This window comes from Callithrix jacchus, chromosome 17, assembly GCF_049354715.1.
Source record: "Callithrix jacchus isolate 240 chromosome 17, calJac240_pri, whole genome shotgun sequence".
NCBI lineage: Eukaryota > Metazoa > Chordata > Mammalia > Primates > Cebidae > Callithrix > Callithrix jacchus.
Genome location: NC_133518.1, coordinates 49,988,618 through 50,007,445, shown reverse-complemented (window position 1 = coordinate 50,007,445; position 18,828 = coordinate 49,988,618). Strand labels below are relative to the sequence as shown.

General features: G+C 36.3%; 1 protein-coding gene across 4 annotated transcripts in view; it reads right to left on the bottom strand.

Annotated features, from left to right (window-relative positions):
• The window catches only part of RYK (receptor like tyrosine kinase), a 90,809-nt gene that overhangs the window by 11,084 nt on the left and 60,897 nt on the right, over positions 1 to 18,828 (bottom strand). For all 4 annotated transcript variants that reach the window (XM_035278558.2, XM_035278559.3, XM_035278560.2 and 1 more), the window contains exons 9-13: positions 18,565 to 18,651; positions 12,280 to 12,349; positions 7,198 to 7,330; positions 5,530 to 5,639; positions 5,209 to 5,368 (exon numbers count right to left, since the gene is read on the bottom strand). In XM_035278558.2, coding sequence (XP_035134449.1) covers positions 5,209 to 5,368; positions 5,530 to 5,639; positions 7,198 to 7,330; positions 12,280 to 12,349; positions 18,565 to 18,651 — 560 coding nt within the window. The remainder of the gene's footprint in view (positions 1 to 5,208; positions 5,369 to 5,529; positions 5,640 to 7,197; positions 7,331 to 12,279; positions 12,350 to 18,564; positions 18,652 to 18,828) is intronic.

Genomic DNA, 18,828 nt, shown 5'->3' with positions numbered 1-18,828 from the left:
AATCTAAAAAAGAAAAATGTGAACATTTTCTAGGAGTTAACCATGTTAAATGCAAATCAAAGAATATTCTTAACATCACATGCTAAGTACAGCTCAGAAGAATTTGGGTCACACAGCTATTTCAAGTAAGTTTATGCCAAAACACACTGAAAGTAATTATGATGTTGAGGTGGCCCTTGTGGAGGCAGCTTGCGTGAGACTGGGGAATCACCAAGCTATGTGTCATGTGCCCTGTACTGCCCAGACTAATGAACAATACAGTTCAGAAAATACTCCAGAAAACCAAAAGGGAAGATGTTTGCTTATGCCTTCTTTTGCAGGCATGCAGAGAACCTAAGAAGAAAAACGCAGAGATCCCTGTCAATTTTGCAAAATTTTCCAAAAAGTATACTGAGAAGTGGAAGACAATGTCAGGTAAAGAGAAGTCTACATCTGATGAAATGGCAAAAGCAGATAAAATATGCTATGATTCAGAAATGAAGGATTATGGACCATCTAAGGGAGGCAAAACAAAAAGGACCTCAATGCCCTCAAAAGGCCATTATCCAGATTCTTCCTGTTCTGTTCAGAATTCTGCCTCAAGATTAACTCTGCAGACCCTGGCATCTCTATTGGAGATGTGGCAAAAAAGCTACATAAGAGGTGGAATAACTTAAGTGACACTGGAAAGCAGCTTTGCATCACAAAGGCAGCAAAGCTGAAGGAGAAATATGAGAAGGACGTTGCTAACTGCAAATCTAAAGGGAAGTCTGATGGCACAAAGGGTCCTGCTAAAGTTGCCTGGACAAAGGTGGAAGAGAAAGGTGAAGACAACGAGGAGGAAGAGGCGGTGGAGGAGGAGAATGAATACAAAGCTTTTTATCTGTAATAACTAACTAATTCTCGTTAAGCTGCTCACCATTAAATTAATGGTGATATTCAAAAATAAAACTGCCACATGAACAAGCAACTAATTATTAAGTTTAACTGCATTCTGATGGCAGATTCTTCTATAAAATGTGTGAAATCCTGTAAAATGCCATAACCATAAAAATAACTATTTCTGATATAATTTGAAATGTTCTGCCTAACCAAACCATGTATCTTCAACATGAACTTTGCCAGCTAATAGCCAGCTGAAGACACTCAATGCTCTTGGAGCATCTTGCTTGGATATGTATTATTATTACTTAGAGCCTCCTTTGTTGAAGTATATTATCCAACTTTTCAGTCTGGAGGTCCTACAAAATATTTGATCATAAATATTACAAAAAAATAATTCCTATCATTGCTTAATTATACAATGGTATAGCTACACAGAAATAAATACAATAAATTAAGTAATATAGGCTGAGTACAGTAGCTCACACCTGTAATCCCAGTGCTTTGAGAGGTCAAGGCAGGAGCATCGCTTGAGCGTAGGGGTACAAGATCAGCCTCGGCAAAACAGCGAGACTCCATCACTACAAAAAATTAAGAAAAAACTAGCCAGGTGTGGTGGCACACACTGGTAATCCTAGCTACTCAGGAGGCTGAGGCAGGAGGACCACTTGAGCCCAGGGCTACAGGCTGCACTGAGCTATGACTGCACCAGTGTACCACTGCACTCTAGCCTGGGTGATAGAGTGAGAACCTGTGTCTAAAAAAAAAAAAGGTAATACATATCTTGGGGGCCTCCACTGTGCAAGCAAACAGCACTACTGGCTATCTTCCATTCTCCTTTGAAATACATCAGTAACTCCTTTTTCTAAGAGAATAATTTAAAAAAAATGTCCAATCTCTTCAAATTATATGAAATACTTATAGATTATCATCTAAGAATTATCTTCCATTTTCTGCCATCAAACTAGTTTTGGTTCACCACAACAACTGCCATCTCATTTCAGCAAAGGCAACTATATTTCAATAAATAACAAAATAAAAATTTTAAATCAACCACTGAAAATAAAAAAAAATAACATCCCAAAGAGACAAGTGAATCCATCTTTTAAATCAACTATGGAATAAAATTTTCGAAGTAAACACTAAGAAAAGTTTATTTGACTCTTCTACATTTAAAAATGTTTAGATGTGAGATTTTACTAAAGGAGTAGATTTGAAAACCACACTACTCTAATTCAAAACTAATGTTTTAAAATTATGTTCTGCAACCAAAGCCGAATTGATTTCTCCTGCCCCCTTCCCACTTGATGAAAACAGCTTTGCTCAATGAACAGCTGGTAAACAGTTCCAACTATAATTCAGAATTTCTGAATAAAGATTTGGCAACTCTAAAACCAAAAACCTTATGAAAGAATAGAACCAATCCTTACTGTCATTCAATATAGCAGCTATGCACTGGCCTAAAATCAAACTCTGCTTTCCCTTCATATGTTATTTTAAAAAAATCAAAACCAAAATGTAACCCTTCTCTCCCTAAAATAAAGCCCAGGTTCTCTTTAAGTAGCCATTTAAAGTATATAAGCTGCTTTGCATATTTGTACTGCTTTACTTGGTACATTTAACTTCTAGACAATTAATGCTAGAAAGACATGTAATTCATCAAAGTTCTGGAAAAACAGATCTGGACTAGTACCCCACTGCTCTATAAGCTGAGCCCTGGAATTCAGTATCCAAGAGTCTGATTGTATTTCCCTCATCCTGCCACCCACCTGCCACCATGCCTCACACTCTCTGGTTAGGAGAGGCTGTGGACAACATGAAACAGGTTGTCCTTCACTGTTAGCTTCTGTGACTGCTCTGCGAAGCAGATTCCATCGCTTCTTATAATCATTTATATTTACTTTGCTCATCTCACAAGTGTCAGATGAATTGTTTCTTTGTGAATAGTTTATCTTGAGTTAAAACAAAGTATTTTGAAGATATATACAATGGAAGGCCTTGATTTTAATTTAAAAAATTTAAAAATTATGTAAGTAAATCGCTCGTTCATACTAAGAGAACACATTTTATCAAAATATTTGGTATGTAAAAAGAGCAATATATCTGTATCAGTCCATTCTCACACTGCTATGAAGAAATACCCAAGACTGGGTAATTTATAAAGGAAAGGTTGAATTGTTTCTGCTTTTTTGGGGAGGCCTCAGGAAACTTAAAATCATGACAGAAGGCAAAGAAGAAGCAGGCACCTTCTTCACAGGGTTGCAGGATGCAGTGAGTGAAAGCACGGGAAAAAAGCGAGGTGCTTATAAAACCATCAGATCTCATGAGACTCATGAGAACAGCATGGGGAAACTGTCCCCATGATCCAATTACCTCCACCCTTGGTCTTACCCTTGACACGTGGGGATTATGAAAATTACAATTCAAGATGAGATTTTGGGTGGGGACATAGCCAAACCATATCAATGTCAAATAGCACATAGTTTCTAAAAGGGAAAAAGAAAATTATTTAGTAGTTGAGTTAATAAGAGAATTTTTCTCCTTTCTCAAATTATTCTAAGGATTTTAAATTAGAATATCAGTTTTTCAGTAAAGAAATATTAGATAATTTCAGTTACTGATTGCAGTGAACTGAATGGCAGCCCCAAAGATATGTCCATGTAGCCCCAAAGATACGTCCATGTCCTAATCCCCGAAACTTGTAAATCCCTTTAGGACAGAATATGTGATTAAGTTAAGGACCTTGAGGGGAAAAGTTTATTCTGGATTATGTAGATGAATTCTAAATCGTATGTATCCTTTTAAGAGGGAGGCAGAGAGAGTATGAAAGACAGACACACATGAAGGAGAACGTGGTATGAACTTGGAACAGAGAGAAATGGAACCACAAGCCAAAGAATGCCAACAGCCACCAGGAGCTGAAAGAGGCAAGGACTGCTTCTCCATGAGAGCCTCTGGAGGGAGCCCAGCCTTGACTACACCTTGATTTCAGACATTTGGCCTCAGAAGGAAACCAAGAGAGACTCTATTTCTATTGTTTTAAGCCACTGAGGTTGTAGTAATTTGTTACAACAGCCTCAGAAAACTCATACACTGAGGAGAAGAGTATATACCAATTAATATAATTAATTATCGTACAGTAATACATGATTAAAAGACTAATCCTTAAAACATACACACTTTGAAACAAAAGTACAGTCCTAAATTATAAATAAAATATGAGACACAAGAAAAAATGATACAGTAAGCCCAATTCTTACAGTTGAAACTCAGAAGCAAATTATTTTATAGAATTTCACATGTAACACAAACAGATTATCACTGAGTGAACATATGTGGGACCCTATAAGCAGAAGTTTTACCTAATCCCTAAACATTCAACAGCAATAATAAAGTCTAACAGGCAAGAGATACAAAAATAAATTACACTTAGTCTTCCAAATAAGACTAAGAAGTGACAAATTTAAAATGGCTGTAAAATATCCACAGGTGAATGTGGCTTCTGAAACTATACATCACTAGGTATAAAGGACTCAACTATGATCTGGCTGAGTGGGCAGAACCACCCAGAAACTGACAACAGGAAGTGCATTACATCCATAAATTTTATGGGCCATAACACTTAGAAGAGGTCATCTGAATAAAAGAAAACATCTTTATGATCTGGCAATGATTTGGTCTGTCTCTTAAAAAAGGAAAGAAAAATAATGAAATTGCTGTAACCTCTCTGAGTCTCAAAATCCTCACCTTTAAAACTGGGATACCAAAGCCTACCTCCTAAGGCTAATAGTACTTCTGTTGCCAGGCATGGTGACTCATGCCTGTAACTCAGCACTTTGGTAGGCTGAGTCAGGTGGATCGCCTGAGGTCAGGAGTTCGAGACCAGCCTGGCCAACATGGTGAAACCCTGCCTCTACTAAAAATACAAAATTAACTGGGTGTGGTGGCACATGCTTGTAATCCCAGCTACCTGGGAGCCTGAGGCCAGAGAATCACTTGAAACTGGGAGGCAGAGATTGCAGTGAGTTGAGATCGTGCCATTGCACTCCAGCCTGGGCTACAAGAGCAGAACTCCGTCAAAAACAAAACAACAACAACAAAAAACAGTGCTCCTGTCAGAGCAGTACTGTGAAGATGAAATGAGATTATACACAGTGCTGGCCTATGGTCTGGATCACAGCTCCTCTCCATAAACTGGTTGACTGGCAGCTAATTACACTTGCCTTCTGGATGAAAAATTTCAGGGAACAGATAGCAGATTATTTTCAAAAGACAAAAATGGTAAAACATTTAAAAACAGAATGCTGTTTGTCTATTATTTTTCTATCCAGGGGTCCCAGCACTTACCACATCACTAGCACTAGAGAACTCGTTATTAACCAGACTTTCAAGAGCCATCCAACGAACTGGCCTGTTTTCATTGTCCCCCAGACAGTGATAGTCCATGGGGAACAAGTCTCTGGAGAGGGCATTGTCTGTGATCTTAACTTGAAGTGTGTCATCAATCCTGAAAAGTAAAGACATGAACATCAAATGCAATCAGAGTATTAAAAAGTAGGGATCACCACCACCCTTAAATACAACACAAGTCCCACTGTGACTCCCAGAGAACCCCAAATCCAGGAAGCACTCTCCATCAAGTGACAGTATCAAGCTCATGGCACCTACACACAGTTCCTCGCAGCCAGGTCTTTGTGGATGACTTCCCTTCTGGCCAAGTAGCTCATGCCACAGGCAATCTGAATAGCCATGTGTACCAGGTCTTGTTGAGAAATCGCCTGTGGTAACAAAAAAAAAAAGGACATGGTTTGCAAATAGCACACACAGATGATGGCACTTTCTTATTTTATTCCACATTCCTACTCCATCCAAAAATACTGCTTTAAACCTACACACAGAATTTTTAAAAGCCATTTCTTGACCAAGAATATGTTCCCATATATCCCTATATTTATAACAACTATAGCCCTTATTCCTCTGTAAACTACAGTTTACTTCTCTGTCTCCTTTCATCTATTAGATTTATCTCCCCAATATCCAGCACATACAGCAGCTACTCAATAAATCTATTCAGTGAATACTGAGTTCTCAAGGTGATATTTAAATGTTTTTATTCAATAATTTTTTTTCTCTCAAAACAGTAGTCTGTATTAGGAGATTCTCTGCTCAGGATCATTTTCAAATGAGCACAAGTGTAAGCCAGGTGCAGTGCCTCATGCCCACAATCCCAGCATTTTGGGAGGCTGAGGTGGAAGGATCACTTGAGCCCAGGAGAGAGCTTGAGATCAACCTGGACAACATATGGAGGCCCTGTCTCTATGAAAAAAAATATATATATTTTTAAAAAAATTAGCCAGGTATGGTGGCATGTTCCTGTAGTCCAAGCTACTCAGGAAGCTGAGGTGGGAGGATTGCTTAAGCATGGGAGGTTGAAGCTGCAGTGAGCTGTGATCACCCAACCGCCCTCCACCCTTGGTGACTGAGATCCAGTGTAACAAAACAAAAAAACAAAGTATAAGTCTCCAGCTGTTTCTGCTGATATGCTCTTCTAGGTGTGTGCCAGTACTCTGGGCTAAGGAATATAATCCTTCCCCAGGTAATGCAGATGGGTCACAGCCTCTCACCACTTGTTGAGAATCCCAGCTTTAGTCTTGTCAATTTACAAAGCATATTATACATAGTAAGTCAAATACTCAATGCAGCCTTTGAACCCATTTTCACCTGGCAACTATAATAAGTATATTATTATATCCTAAAGCAACTTAATGGGGCTACCAGAGACAGCAGACAGCAAAATACCCACTACACTTTACTACCCCTACCATCATAATACACTTGGTATCTGACCTTTGCTTCAGTTATGTACACAAGCACAAAAGAGAAAAACTCTTAGATGACTGCCATCTTACAGCCAAGCATATTAACAATATATCCAATTACCTCCCACAATCTAGACCTCCAGTTATTTGGTACAGAATAAACCAAATGGCTCCAGAAAGTCTGTTTCCATTCCTAAGAGGAAAATCTAGGACAAGTACCCGTAATTATCAGGAAAACACCTGAGATGTTATTACAAAGGGTTTGAGTTGATTATGAGTAAGTACACAATGAAAATATAAGGAAAACTTCAGCATCAGCACAGTGTAAGCCTCAAGGCAGGAACATAAGCTAACATTTTCCTTTAAACACACAGGTTATAAATATCTTGTGGTTCATTTTGAGGTTCTTTTTTGTAGGCCTTTAAACAGTTTATATTTAGGAATGTTAATAGTTACTTTCAAAGACATTATCAGAAACTACTGATAAATAATTGGTATTTGGGCAAATTTTTCTCACCTGTGGATTATTGGCCTCTACTAACTTGCACTGCCGTAAAAACAATTTAAGATTCCCCCAATTCATGTAAGGCAATATCACCATGGGCTTTTCTCCTTCTTCTATGCACACATGAGTAATAGGAAGAAGATTTCTATAAAATAACAAAAAATTGGGAGAAAGACAAAGGAATCCAAAATGTTAGGAGCTTATTTCTAATAAAAATAAAGAAATCTAAAACAAAACAAAATCCCCCAAATACTTAAAAAGATGATTACCATTAAAAATGTAAAATTATGAGTGCTCTATATTTTAAACCAGACTTAAGTGTTCCCCATATATGCACATTCTTGGTAAGGAAAAGTCATAAACTCTAAGTTGCTTCTCGTGGGCTGGATTTTCTGAAGGCACACTCTAACCACACTGTATCTTTACTCCAAAGGGCAATTAATCAGAGACATCTAAAAAATGACTTGCCCATGAGTGTATTATGATAATAATATTCCACTCCATTATCACACATGAAAAGAAAAAAAAAGGCCCAATCCAGACTGCGGTCAAGAATAGGATCATCATAAAGGTCTCTAAAAGGCTGAAACTGCCGCAAAACCACAAAGTTCTTAGCTGGTCACTGGATTTAGAATCTGATTTTTGAATCCTAGATTTGTGACCATCTGTCTCCTGGCTTTGGCTTCCATACTTATAACATAGGGACCCCACCAACCATAAAAAGTTACTATGATAGGCAAAATGAAATCAAGCATGTGGTGGACAATCCACTTCCTATTTTAATTTCTATGGCTTGCATACATACATTTCATCCTATTATCTAATAACACCTCCTCCACTGACATCTGGAAATAACTCTTCATTTTTCCCAAGGTTATGTAACTTTTTACATAATTATATCATTTTCCCTACTAAATTAAAAATTGCTAGAAGAAAAAAACAAAGGTAAACTCAATTTTTACACCCAACACTTTGTATTCTATGCTATATAAAACAAACATTTAATAACAAATAACAGAAACAAGTAGCCTTAAAACATTCCTACTCCTTAACTTAGTAAATTTTCTTCTAAGGATGTTTAATAAGGAAATACATTAAACATAAAACAGCTAGTTAATGAAAAAGGATAGTTAATGTAATATTAGTACTAAAAAGTACCAAACAGCTCGAATGTTCAAAAGTAATAAAAGAATAACAATATGAAAATATGAGTAAAACCTTATAAGAAAGATACAGAATTCACATTTGCAAGGTAATTACAAAAATGGAGAAAAATAATAATAAAGGTCTGCACAGAAATATGCAGAGTTGAGTTGTCATTGTGAGACTATAATTTCAGCCTTATTTCCTGTATTTCCTAAAAATTGTCTCAATTGAGCATGTATCACTTTTTAAACCCCAGTTATAAAACTGTGGCACAAACACTAGTGCACAAGTGGCAAAGCTATGCACTCCCCTCATATTTGCAGGAGTTACTAACATGGAAAGCACTAACCCTGAGGAAGTGGGAAAATGAGGACTTACAGATCAGCAAACCTGTAGTGACAACGACTTAGGAGTTCCACTTTATATGCAAGGAAACCCATGCTGGGAGATAAAGTTTAGGTAACCTGCCAAGGACAAAGACCAAGTACATGGAGAAAAAAATCAGATCTTCATCTGATTCAACACCCTTTGCATTCCCTTGGACCACCAGACTTTCTCTCCCAGAGGAGCAAGGGAGATCACATGGGAGATTACAGAGCCTTCTTTACACCAGCTCCCATGAACACTAAAATGACTACAGGTTCACACTTAGGATTAACTTGGGCATGCTATGATTTCAGGGTAAAAACTGTTGCCCAATCTCTAACCCACCAAAGTTTATTTCTGTCTCTTTTTTTTGTGACTGAAATTCATTTAGCAGAGTTAAAGACATTTTATCCATTAGGTTTGCTGGATGGGGTCAAATCTTTTATTCCACCACCACAGTATTAAAAACCCACTAATACAGGTAACAGACTTTATGAAAATGTTTCAAAGTACAAATGGCTGCTTTTCATTCTGCCCATTTTGTAACAGAAAGGAGAATAAAGAGGAAAGTCCAGATCTCTAAGTAGAGTGAATGAAAGCAAGAGGAAGTGTTACAGAGAAGAAAGAAGGTAGAGGAAGGGCAGGTTCTGTGGGGCTTAACACAACAACTGCCTCTAATTCTCAGTTTTGTTGAGGGTGCTTACAGAGGGAGAGCTCTGAGGCATTTGGCATAAGAAGTGCTCACCACTGGGCATCCTTGGGCCAATGAAAGGGCCAAACTACAAGCAGAAATAGATCAAGAGTACTCTGATATGAAGTACTTCCGTGAAATTAAAGTAGGTTGATATATTTTATTTATACAGCTATTTTAACTTATAATAAAATTACTTTTATAAAATCCAGTGGGAAAATGTGTGAAAAGAAATGATTTCAAAACGCTTTAAAACACTTAAATACTTGTACAATCCTTAACCATGAAATGTTAAAACATGAAGCAAACAGGCTGTATTATATACCACAGCCAGCTAACAAGGTAAAATCTGAAAACAGGTGTCTTTTCCTGCTGAATGTATTGAGTTTGCTTGATAATTTCTATAATATGATCTCTGAAAATAATTTCATTTATATTCTTTCTGCCTAGCACAGTTCCAAGTGCAAAATGGGTACTGAATGCATTAGAATAAAAGAATGAACAAACAAATATATACATATAACTATGAATAGTCTACAGATATCAGGGATCAAACTGAAATGTGTGCTAGGCCCTGGTCACCTTAAAAATAAGATGAACTGGCCAGGCACAGTGGCTCATGCCTGTAATCCCAGCACTTTGGAAGGCCAAGGCAAACAGATCACCTGAGGTCAGGAGTTCAAGACCAGCCTGACCGAAATGGAGAAACCCCATCTCTACTAAAAATATAAAATTAGCCAGGCATGGTGGCACATGTTTGTAATCCTAGCTCCTCAGGAAGCCAAGGCAGGAGAATCACTTGAACCTGAACCTGGGAAGCAGGGGTTATGGTGAACTGAGATCATGCCATTGCACTCCAGCCTGGACAACAAGAGTGATACTTCAACTCAAACAAACAAACAAAAAAGAGATGAACTGCTACAGTGAATGGAAAGAATAATATACTTTCTACATATTGACAATGTTTTGTTCATTGTAACTAGGAGTCCTGCTAACACCTCATAGAAGGAAGAACAATTAAGCATAATCAAACAACTTATCTTTACAAGACTTTCCTCAAGTACCGAATGCCCAGTATCAAATAACTTCAATTTAGAATGTCCTGTCATTCCATTCCCTAAGGACCCCCTGAGACTGCTAATTCATCCTGGTGGGATGCTGCAAAACCTTACAATCTAAACCTGCATGAGACACAAGGCTGCAAACGCTTCCTCAGAGCATTTTTCAGCCAAGGCATCTTTAGGGCTACAGTGGATATAAAACTGTTTCTTGGGAAAATCCTGGCTTTGTCTACATTTATCCCTGCTACTCACCTCTGTGCTGAAGAGAGGTAAACCTTTCACTGGGGTAAGAATATTGGCTAGGTACCTAAGTAATAGGTTAACATTATATATTAGGATTAAACACCTTTGGCTCCTCTCCCTAGTCAGTGTAATAGACCATTAAGCACTTTCAACACTGCCAAAAAGGACAATATTCCAACTGTTTCTTTCCCTTCTGCTACTAAGATTATCAACTTACAGCATTTCCTTCACCCTCGGTTGCCTAGAAGCTAAGAGCTGTTTTATGTTCAATCACAGTAAAAAATATGTGTTCCCCTTACTGCTGGCTCGTTTGTTTTCTTTTCTACCACCACGATACCAAAAAACTCACTTTCATTTTCATTACCATTTTATTGATCTTACCGTGGCTTCCTTCTTTTTAGGTCCTCAAATTCTTCTGAATATGAACCAAAATATAACCAAATTCAAAACTACGGCCCTGGATAGTCACCTTATTTTTCAATAGAACTCAAGGAACTATCTAAAGTATACAGAAACTAAAATATATTTTTTCAGAAGCCCATAAACATCTTCCAACAGGGATGACCACAGTTCTATTTTTCAACATATGTGGTCAAATTTTAAGTAGGCATACATGTTATGCTGCCTCTATACAGTGCTTTAAAAAACGTTTGCTCTAATATTGATACTGTCACACATTATGATGTTATATTTAAATTGCTTCTGGCTCTAAAAGGTAAAATTTTTTGTTATAGCTGTGTGAACAGGACCAATACCAAGCTTTTAAAAAATACTTACAGAACTGTAAGTATTTTTAAAAAGTCATACTATGCTATAATGATTGTATACCAGAAATTGATTAAATAAAATGTGGTACCATCCATTCAATGGATTACTATGTAGCCTTTTTAAATGACTACATGGATTTACAGTTACAGACATCAAAAGTCAGATACATTGTTTTGTTAAATTAAGAAGCATGTTAACTTTGTCAAAGACAACAGTGGTATTATGATTATAAAGAAAAGTATCTTCTTTTTGTTTTTTAAATACATGCTGGACATGCATTAAAAGCACTGAGGTGTCTAATTTACTATAAAATATTTCTACACACAAATATACAGATACATATAGCCAGAGATATAAATCTCTAGATAAAGATGGATAATACATAAACAAACACAACACAGAAAATACGGCAAAATGTTAACTATCACTGCATCTAGAAGGTAGATTTATTCATGTTTATCATACTTTGAGGTCCTATATATTCAAAAATCTCACAACAAATATTTTTAACATATGTATACCGGCATCCTATTTTTTAAGGGGACGTATGCACATAAATAAGTATAAACTGTTTCTGGAAAGATTAGCTAGATTAGCTATGAGTATCCAGATGTGGGCTTAAACATTATTCTTTGTTTTCTTTCTTGTATTTGTAAGTTTTGTGCAATGAGAATGCATTTCACTTTTATATTCAGGAAAAAAAATAAGTTATTCTACAAAGCTTTCGATTCAGAAGTCATCATAATGTTCCGCAAATAAAAATGTGGCATCAAGTGTTGCCATGCTCAACACTGAAGTGCCGGTGGTTTCTCCTCTCACCTGTGATGAAGACCTCGCAGCTTACAACTTTCAGTGAGCATCATTGTCACCTGAATTTCAGAAGCTTGATCTATATAAAGAAAAAAAACTGTCTTGAATAATAATACTAAACATATATGGCATTAACATTTTCTGCTATTAGTAAATAATTATCTTGAACTACAAGGTAGGTAGGTTTTCATTATACAGGTCAATCTAAATAGATTTAGACAAAAATTCTACTGCAGTCCCATTAAATAGGTCAACTTTCCCAGAAATTTTTACATCAAAATTAGAAATTCAATTAAGTTTCCATAAACAAAGCAGAAAATGCAATAAATCTGTAACACATGAGGTATATATACTGCTTACTTCCTTTTTTACTATTTAAATAGTTCAAATAAATCAGTAAGGAAAAAAATTGAAAAAGAGGTGGAGAATATAAACATACAGTTTACTGAGAAAATAAAAAACAAATCACAAGATTACAAAACAACTTATAGCCTCAGTCCTAAGGAAAGAAATGCAAATTAAACCAGTAGATGCCATTTCCCCTGTCAAACTGAGACATAAAAATATCCGCTACCTACTATTAAGAGTTTTGGCCGGGCGCGGTGGCTCAAGCCTGTAATCCCAGCACTTTGGGAGGCCGAGGCGGGTGGATCACGAGGTCAACAGATCGAGACCATCCTGGTCAACATGGTGAAACCCTGTCTCTACTAAAAATACAAAAAATTAGCTGGGCATGGTGGCGCGTGCCTGTAATCCCAGCTACTCAGGAGGCTGAGGTAGGAGAATTGCCTGAACCCAGGAGGCAGAGGTTGCGGGGAGCCGAGATTGCCATTGCACTCCAGCCTGGGTAACGAGCGAAACTCCGTCTCAAAAAAAAAAAAAAGAGTTTGCGCAAGAGTATGAGAAAACAGGCTCATCAATAGTACCTTGGGTAGATGGAGAAAGTAACATGTAACAAAATTTTTAAATGCAGATAGACCTTGCATCATAAATCCCACTGCTACAGACACAGTCTGTAACAGTCTCTGTTACAGACACAGTCACAAAAGCTCATCTATGTATAATGTAACAAAAGCACTGTTCAGTGGCAAAAAACTCAAGCACTAAAGTACCCATTAACAGAGAACTCATTAAATTGACACACCGGAGTACTATGTGGCTATTTTTTAAAAAATGAGACAGGTACTGATGCTCTAAAATATATTAAATTTTAAAAACAAGATACAACTTGTGTTTTCATATCTTAATATTTCTTACATACTAAGGAATTGTTTACATATGATGGCTGCTTTTCAAGATGATTGAATTTACATTATGTACCTTTCTGTTCTGTTTATATGTTCTAACCTAACAAACATTACAAGCATAAAATGACTACAAAAGTTATGATTGGAGTTTACGGCCTATTCTTTTGCTTTCTTCTTTCTACTTCTCTGTGATTAAAAACAAACAAAAAGAACTAATAATACATGAGTAAAAATTAGTTAACTTTCATATGATAACCAAAATTAGAATTCAGCCACTTTAGTTTTTTAGCTTCTGAACTCATGGTTTTTGGTCAAAAGTAGCAAAACAGAACTACAACGAATTCTGACGTCAAAGTTTTTTGAAACAAAAACATGATAATGCAATTTACCAATATCTTTAAGTCTACACCTCCAAAGGAATTTTTAAGCCTTCAAATATTTGCCAAATCCACAAGGATTCCTCATCATATAGGGCCCATAACCTTAACAGTATAAAGGAATTTCTCCACTGCTTGAAAAGAATATTTCTATTATAAAATTGAAAATGCAGCCAGGTGCAGTGGTTCACACCTGTAATACCACCACTTTGGGAGGCTGAAGCAGGAGGATCACTTAAAAGCCAGAAGTTTCAGACCAGCCTGAGCAACACAGAGGACTCTATCACTACAAAAAAAAGTTGTTTTAAATTAGCTGGGCATGGTGGTGCACACTAGCGGTCCCAGACACTCAGAGGGCTAAGGATGGAGGATTGCTTGAGCCAAGGAGGTCAAGGTTGCAGTGAGCCATGACTGCACCACTGCACTCCTGCCTGGGTAACAGAACAAGACCCCGTCTCTCAACATAATAAAAATAAACAAATAAGAAGTGAGTTTGAATTTTAAAAAATAGTTTTTAAATGTTAAAACAAACATAATAGTATATTCTTAAAAACCCTTTCAAAGAAATTCATAACGAATTTTTACATCAGTAGGAAGAACAATAATAATAATTTGTAAAGCTCAGGCTGGCAACATGGTAAAACCCAATCTCTACAAGACAGATAGATAGATAGATAGATAGATAGATAGATAGATAGATAGATAGATAGATAGATAGATACATACATACATACATACATACATACATACCTACATACATACATACCTACATACATACATACATACATTGACAGACAGAGAGACAGACAGACAGATAGCTGGGTGTGGTGCTATACACCTGTAGTCCCAGCTACCAGGGAGGCTGGGGTTAAGTAGATTGCTTGAGCCAAGGAGGTTGAGGCTGCAGTGAGCTATGATTATACCACTGCACTCCAGCCTGAGTGACACAGTGAGACCCTGTCTATAAATAAATTAATTAGATAGTAATTTATAAAGCTTCAGACCAATGTAATAAGAGGAAGAAAGAAATGTAAAAGACTGGCAAAGCTAAGATTCACATTGTAGACCCACCTAGGAAAATGCTGAACCAACAATAAAACCCAGTCCACTGAATTCAGATACTATGATTGTCATATTTGGTCCTTAAATGTGGAACTATCAAAGCTGAGAAATCTCAAAATTCATTTATTTCCACATCTACCCACTGGAATCTCATTCCTACTTCATTTCCTCTTGTTTCACTTCCATTACTTGCTACTTACTGTCCCCTTTCCAAGCGACTTTTCTTAGTTAAGACTTTTGTAGGAATGTAAAATGGGTAGACAAAAAGCCAAGGATCTAAAACATTTAGTACTTCTTTGGAAAAGATACTTCATACCAATGTCTGCTAGAATAAACTCTAAGTGTCTAAAAACTGCTTAAAACTTGGGATTTCTTAATAAATGGCAGAATGTGACTTTATTACTCTTTCTATAACCTAAAAAACTTCTAATGAAATTATGGGCAGGACTACTAGGGGCTAGTAGGATCTTTTCAGGACTGAAAGCTAGTAATAGTTGGAAGTCCTCGCCCAGTTAAAAAGACTTTACCATTCCCTCAACTGGTAAGGAGATCCAAGTACAACAAATGGTAATTTCAAGATGTGTCATTTTGTACATACTTTTTTCAAGTTTTTAATTTTGATAAGCATGTTCTATTAAAACAAAGGACACTTGAACTGAATGGTGATCTAAGAATACTCAATTAAAGATAAAATAACTTTAACCAGTTAGTAAGAAAAACTCATTTTGCTGGATTCCTTTCCCAATCTCATCCTAGTCTTTTAATTTTACATAATAAAAGGTCTATCTTCAAGATGTACACATGTGAAAAGGATACTATAAATATATTCTAAAAGTTACAAGGATGCACAAAATGATTTTTAAAAACAAACATTTGCTTACTTACAAAACTAAAAATGTAGTAGCTATAATAAAGAAAATAAGAACTTAATACCAATAACCCCAAACTGATCCATTTATTTTATGGAATTCAATTTCACTATATTTACTGTGCAAGATTCGGGTTGCCAATTTCAATCTCTGGAAATTTATACTGGAATATCTATAAAGTCTCTCTGTAAAATTATGAATAGTTTTAAAAGGCAAACTCCAATTTTCTGCTTATGCCTAAAGGCAAAGGTCAGTGCTTTCTAAAACACCTGTTTTTTTTTTTGTATTTTATGCTACACTTCTAATTGTGTAACATGTAACAAAGCATAGAGATTTGTGAAAGACCTTGGTCAGCTCTACGTGGCTACAACTAAAACCATGAAATCAGCATTCCAAAATAATCAATCTCAGAGACAGACATGTGGCACGCTCTCTGTAACAAATCTGAGGCAAGTATCCTGGTCAGTGCACTTCCCGTCTGTCCCCCATATGGGCTCACTGTGCTTTCTCTTATTTCTGCACAGCTCAGATAGAACATCATAATTACAGTGGTAGAGCACAGAAACAAATAGTAACTACAAGTCAAGCATATACGGAAAGAGAAGTTTTATCTCGTGAAACAGTCCAAGTATCCTCACTGTGTTTTCTTATCACTATTATTTCCTTTTATCCCTTCCTCCAACCCTAAATCAACCCAATTTTGTTTGAAAACCTCCTTCCTTAATTCAGAACAAGTCAATATAAGCCCAATTCCACACAGTCTATAGAACACTTACAAACCCTAGAAGAAATATTTGCATTAAGGAATTTCCTTTTAAAAAAAAATGAGAAAAGAGTAACAAAAGGCTGTTGTTCAATAACCTTATCGCTCAAATTTTACATTTACAAAAAATAATATGGAAACTCTCCTTCAAAACTAGTTAGAAAACCTACTGAGACCTAACTTACACTTGATCTTAGCCAAAAGGACAAGAAGGCATGGACCTAATGTAAATATTACCCTTTAAAAGTGTTTTTGAGGCTTGGAAGGGGTGAATGAATAAAATAAATATAAATGATACAGTAAGTTAAACCATTGTTTAGAAAAGATTAAAGAGGTGAGTATACATGTAGTATTTGTAGCAGCCTTAAACAAGCAATTCTGTTCAATTAAAAACAATTCCAAAGATTTTTTGTTAGATTGGCAGAACCCAACTTTTTATAAACAATAAACAGAAACCCTTCATACTTTCTATGTATTCCTTTAAGTAAATTTAGAAACCGTTCTTATAAATTAACTTCATAAACTGTGTAAAATTTTATCGCTTTCTACTCATAAAACTGAATTTAATTTTCCCTTCAGTTTCTGAAGGGAAAGTGCTAAATTTGTTTTTCTGAAATTATTACCTTGTCTTCTCAATTTATATCAGACCTGGCAGACATTAAGTACCCTATAAATTATCACACTTTTCTTTCTCTTTAAATGAGCAAATAAGACTTATCTCAGAATTATTATTATCATTTTAAAAAATTAAGACAGGATCTTGCTGTTACCCAGGCTGGAGTGCAGTGGCATCATCAGGGGTCACTGCAGCCTTGAACTCCTGGGCTCTCAAGTAATCCTCCTGACTCAGCCTCCTAAGTAGCTGAGTCTACAGGCACATGCTACCACACCTAGCTAATTTTTTAAAATTTTTTGTAGAGACAGAGGTCTTTCTATATTGCCCAGGGTGATCTTGAACTTCTGGGTTCAAGCAATCCTCCTGTCTTAGCCTCCCAAAGCTTTAGGATTACAATTGTGAGCCACTGCACCCAGCCCTTAATTCAGAATTATTTAAGCTTTTACAAATATCTGTTGTAAATAATTAAAATTCTAATTTTTTTAAAGTCTTGCTAATCTACCAGTAATAGGAAATAAGCCATATGCCTGCATAAATAACACTACAGTATCTCGATAGAGAATCTTTAATTAAATAACTTATATAGATCAATAATTTAAAAAGTAGGTGTCACATTTCAAATGCTGGCCCAAAAGAATATGTGAAAACAGGTGTTCTGCTCATGACAATATAAATCAGTGCTCTCTTTTAGAGGACAATCTAACAATATCTATTAAATTTTTTTTAAGACAGAGTGTCACTGTCACCAAGGCTGGAGTGCAGTGGCATGATCTTGGCTCACTGCAAGCTCCGCCTCCCAGGTTCAAGCAATTCTTGCGCCTCAGCCTTCCTTCCAAGTAGCTGGGATTACAGGCGCGAGGCACCACGCCTGGCTAATTTTTGTATTTTTTGCAGAGATGGGGTTTTACCATGCTGATCTCGAATTCCTGAACTCAGGTGATCTGCCCACCCTGGCCTCCGAAAGTGCTGGGATTACAGGTGTGAGCCACTGCGCCTGACCTTTATTAAAATTTTAAACATACACACCCTTAGGCCAGCAATTCCAACTATGGCTATATGTGTAAAAGTATACCAACATTAGATATAGTAACAACGAAATCAAGTGGATGCAGTTTGACATGCAATTAAATGAGTAATATCTAACAAATGTCTCATGTCTTAATTTAGCAGACTTCTGTTTTTCTATACCTCGTGAGAAGAATCCAAATATCCGAAAAAATTAGGCTCATACAAGCTAAATTTTTTTTAAAAGCTAAATTAACATGGACTGAGACACTGGAAAACTGAGACAGAATTTTGCTGGCACGAGCCACCTAAGACAGAAGAGCATCATGGAAATACTATGGAAAAAAGCTCCCACCTTTAACTGTTTTGACAAATGCTTGTTTTTCTTTATTTGGATCTTTTTCATCTATTAAAATCCCATGGAAAATACGCCCAAAAGTACCTAAAAGGAAAAGTAATAATTAATGAGATCATATGATAACCTTCATAAAATTACAGTACAAAACTTTCTGGTACAATATAAAACAAAAACAACAAGGGCATATGTGATCAACAACGTTACTCTAACCCTACAGTAAAAAGACCCAAATCTTTTTTTTTTTTTTTTGTAACTATTACA